Source organism: Rhinopithecus roxellana, chromosome 16 (assembly GCF_007565055.1).
Source record: "Rhinopithecus roxellana isolate Shanxi Qingling chromosome 16, ASM756505v1, whole genome shotgun sequence".
Taxonomy (NCBI): domain Eukaryota; kingdom Metazoa; phylum Chordata; class Mammalia; order Primates; family Cercopithecidae; genus Rhinopithecus; species Rhinopithecus roxellana.
The window spans coordinates 75,272,820-75,277,660 of record NC_044564.1 but is presented as its reverse complement, the minus strand read 5'-3'; the positions used below and the strand labels follow the sequence as shown (position 1 = coordinate 75,277,660).

The 4,841-nt window shown below is 39.3% G+C and overlaps 1 protein-coding gene across 1 annotated transcript; it reads left to right on the top strand.

Moving 5' to 3' along the window:
* Window positions 1–240: 240 nt before the first annotated feature.
* On the top strand, window positions 241–860 carry LOC104656642 (divergent paired-related homeobox). Its single transcript, XM_010356331.2, has one exon. The coding sequence runs from the start codon at window positions 279–281 to the stop codon at window positions 852–854; it is 576 nt and encodes a 191-aa protein (XP_010354633.1). The 5' UTR covers window positions 241–278; the 3' UTR covers window positions 855–860.
* Window positions 861–4,841: the final 3,981 nt, after the last annotated feature.

Below are 4,841 nucleotides of genomic sequence, written 5' to 3'. Positions count from 1 at the left end.
ACGAGCTATTCCAGTATTCAAGTTTTATTTTATATCATTCAACAAAATTTTATAATTTTCCCCATGAGTGATTTAGACACTTTTGTTTTTTAATTTTTGTTTCTACTGTGAATAGGTTCTTTTTTCTACTGCATTTTCTAATTGTTATGACAAATATGCAGGTCTTTGATTTTGTATGTTGATCTGAATATTGCCTATGTGCTTAATTACCTGATTTTAAAAATATTTTGGCTCTCTTATCCCTGGACCTGAACCCAGGCACACATCTGGATTGAAGCATGCCAGGCTCAGAGGATCTGCGTAAAGGCAAGGACCAGATGCATTCACACAGGAAACGAACCATGTTCACTAAGAAGCAACTGGAAGATCTGAACATCTTGTTCAATGAGAACCCATACCCAAACCCCAGCCTTCAGAAAGAAATGGCCTCGAAAATAGACATACACCCAACAGTACTGCAGGTCTGGTTCAAGAATCACAGAGCAAAACTCAAGAAAGCCAAATGCAAGCATATTCATCAAAAACAAGAAACTCCACAACCGCCAGTACTAGAGGGTGGGGTTACCACCAGAGTCAGCCCGAGAAACGCAGACACACTACCCAGATTGCCCAGTGCTGCTCACCCGATCGGCCTGGTGTACACGGGTCAACGAGTCCCTTCATTCCAGCTCATCCTGTACCCCAACCTCAAGGTCCCTGCAAATGACTTCGCTGGCCACAGAATAGTCCATTTTGGCTGCTGCCAAGATCCTAATATATATTGCCTCTACCCCATTTTGGAATCCCAAGTTTGCGCTCCAAGCTTCCATGCTGGATCTTCTGCCTGTTCATCTCTCCAAAGTCGAGAGAGATGATAAATACAAAAAAAAGAGATGATAATTACAAAAAATATATATATATATTTTGGCTCGCGCGGTGGCTCACGCCTATAATCCCAGCACTTTGGGAGGCAGAGGCGGGTGGATCAGGAGTTCAAGACCAGCCTGACCAACATGATGAAACCCCGCCTCTACTAAAAATACAAAAAATTAGCCAGGCATGGTGGCACACGCTTGTAATCTCAGCTATTCAGGAGGCTGAGGCAGGAGAATCACTTGAACCTGGGAGGTGGAGGCTGCAGTGAGTGGAAATTGTACCACTGTACTCCAGTCTGGGTGACAGAGCAAGACTCCATCTCAAAAAAAAAAAAAAAAAAATTCAAGAGGTAGCTTTATTGATTTTTATAAGTGGACGATCATGTCATCCATTAGCAATGATAGTTTTGTCTCTTCTAAACTTCATTTTATATCTTCTACTTTTTTCTTAATTGACTAGAAACTTCAGTGTAGCTTTCAACAGTATCTACAATAGCAGAAAACGTGCTGTGCTTGGTTTTAAAGAAATGCCTCAAAGGCTTACCCTTACATGCAACTTTTGCTGTAGTTTTCCAATGAATATTCTCTATTCTTTATTCAGTTAAGAAAATGTACATACACACATATATGGATACACACATACAATGTAGATCAAAATGCTAAGTATAATTTTATTCTAAGAGGTGGGATTATGGTTGTTTTAGTTATTTTTCTTTATTTGCATTTAAAAAGGTTTTTGAAGAAGATTTACTACTTTTGTAAAATAAAATGCTATTTTGGATAAAAGAAAATTATGTAAAATGTGTATTACTCATCCTAAGCCACCAGAAAAGGCCTAGTTCTCAATGGTATAGTCCATCTTTATTTGTTTTATGATAAGATTTCCCAAAGTTTGTTCCTCAGGCTGTTATTTATTATGCTTTGTAAAAAAAAAAAAAAAAATTGTCATCTAATACATGTGGAGTAAAGCAAAGTTAAACATGTTTTCTTTAATCCAAGATTTCTTGAAATCTTTAATATACAAATGTGAAGAGTGAAGCTCCAACAGGAGAAAACAGAATCTGGCATATTTTTCAGGAGCATCTTTTAACCAGTGTGTCATTCTTCTCCATTATTCAGTGGACTTTTCATGTTGTTGCTGTTTGTAAAACAAAACAAAACTCAGTGCTATATGTGTCTACTGGAGCACAGTTTACTTCAGAAACACTTATGTAATAAAGACTTGTATGAACAGCTCTCTGTAGGGAGCTTTATACTTACTTGTCTTAGAAAGCAAACCAAGTAAGCCAAAAAAATTAGTCAATTTTGTTCTGCCCTCTAGAGCATTGGATTAGATGGAGAGGATAAAGAACTAGTTTTTATTGTGTTAAAAAAATGAGTGACTCTCAAGGAATTTTCATTCTACCAAGACATGTGCCAAGTGTCTTCCTCTTGATTCTAGGGTATGAGACCACTAAGAACAGTATTTCCTTTTAGCAAATGAGGAAACAGAGACACAGATGAATTGGTGATGAGTCCAAGTTCATGCAAATTGGAATGTCAGTTGGGAACAGAACAGATTCATTTGACTACATTTCCAGCACTGTATTTAATTGACCTAACTTCCTTTCTTACAAAGTAGATATAAATAAGAGATTAACTGTTGGGAAGGGAAAAGTGAGGGGGTAGGAGCTAAGTATTTTGGAATATCAAAATAATTTAATTGGATCCCAGATGAATTAAGATGTGTGGGAGTCCAAATTATACCCCGAATACCAAGACTGCATAAGGCTAATTTAAAAATAATTTAAATGAACAAAATAGAATGCCTGTCTCATGCTAATAAAAGGAATGCAAAAAATCACAATAAATATGCTGAAAATAACCTTATTCATATCAAACCACAATTTATTAAACTTTGATTTCAACAAGGTAGGTAAATTTGAAATCTATTCAAAGTGTAAAAAAGACAGACATCTATACCTAATTTGAAATATGGTATAGGTATTACTGAACCACAGAGTAAATCTCTTGGGTTGGTTCATTTTAAGGACCAACATATTTCTAAAGGTGACACTTGTTTTTGCCAACCAATGGGTGTGTACACATAAAATGGCCTCTAGAGTCTGCAGAATTACCTGTGCTACCTTCTCTTTGTAAAACCTGAATGCAGAGGGAGAAGGTCCAGTTCTCTTTTTGATTTCTCCTTTCCTTTCTCTGCTTCTTCCCCAAAATTTGAAGGGTCTCCCTTATGACCTCTAAGAGCTCAGTGAACAATTCTTTTTCTCTTCTTTCTTTCTTTCTCTCTCCTTTTTTTTTTTTTTTTCTTTTTTTGAGACAGATTCTCACTCTGTCACCCACGCTGGAGGGCAGTGGCCCAGTCTCAGCTCACTGCAACCCCCACCTCCTGGGTTCAAGCAATTCTCCTGCCTCAGCCTCCTGAGTAGCTGGTACTGCAGGCGTGTGCCACCATGTCCGGCTAATTTTTGTGTTTAGTAGAGACAGAGTTTCACTATGTTGGCCAGGCTGGTCTCAAACTGTTGACCTCAAGTGATTGACCCACCTTGCCCTACCAAAGTGCTAGGATTACAGGTGTGAATCACTGTGTCTGACCTCTTCTTTGTCTTTAAAGTATCTGTAATACAATGTTACTGTTTGCTCCTTTCTTGGGAGGAGCTAGTACTAAAGAGTATAGTCTTGAGCAAGTTGCTGTGCACTGCAAATTCTCCATAGTAATAGATGACACTTGGGATTATAGTAAGTGAATGACACACGGAATTGAAGCCAGTATATGATTTTGATGTTTATCTGGGAGGGAAAGAGGAAAAATCAGGCAAAGCAAAAGAATGCTTTGTTTTCCCTCATGATTCCTGGGTTTCTCGCTCTGACGGTCAGATGTTCTGACCTTCTTTATGTACAGGATTTTTATAGATTAATTGCTCTAGCATTCTCTAGTTGAGAAGTTGATCCACTTCTGAGTATGTCAAAGCATCTAGCTACTTATTCCACTTTTTTTTTTTTTTTTTTTGAGACAAGGTCTCACTCTATCACCAGGCTGGAGTCCAGTGGTGTGATCATAGCTCACTGCAGCCTCCAACTCCTGGGCTGAAGTTGTGTCCGGAATTGGTGGGTTCTTGGTTTCACTGACTTCAAGAATGAAGCCATGGACCCTTGCGGTGAGTGTTACAGTTCTTAAAGATGGTAGTCCGGAGTTTGTTCCTTCAGATGTTCAGATGTGTCTGAAGTTTCTTCCTTTTGGTGGGTTCATGGTCTTGCTGACTTCAGGAGTGAAGCTGCAGACCTTCGTGGTGAGTGTTACAGCTCATAAAGGTGGCGTGGACCCAAAGAGTGAGCAGCAGCAGATTTATTGTAAAGAGCGAAAGAACAAAACTTCCAAGGTGTGGAAGGGGACCTGAGTGGGTTGCCACTGCTGGCTCTGGCAGCCTGCTTTTATTCCCTTATCTGATCCCACCCACATCCTGCTGATTGGTCCATTTTACAGAGAGCTGATTGGTCCGTTTTGACAGGGTGTTGATTGGTGTATTTACAATCCCTGAGCTAGACACAGAGTGCTGATTGGTGTATTTACAATCCTCTAGCTAGACATAAAGGTTCTCCAAGTCCTCACCAGATTAACTAGACACAGAGTCTGATTGGTGCATTTACAATCCTTTGGCTAGACACAGAGGAGAGCTAGACAGAAAAGGTCTCCAAGTCCCCACTAAATTAGCTAGATACAGAGTACTGATTGGTGTATTTACAAACCTTGAGCTAGACACAGAGTACTGAGTGGTGTATTTACAAACCCTGAGCTAGACACAGAGTGCTGATTGGTGTGTTTACAATCTTTTAGCTACACACAGAGTGCTAGACAGAAAAGTTCTCCAAGTCCCCACTAGGTTAGCTAGATACAGAATACTGATTGGTGTATTTACAAACCTTGAGCTACACACAGAGTACTGATTGGTGCATCCACAATCCCTTAACTAGACATAAAGGTTCTCCAAG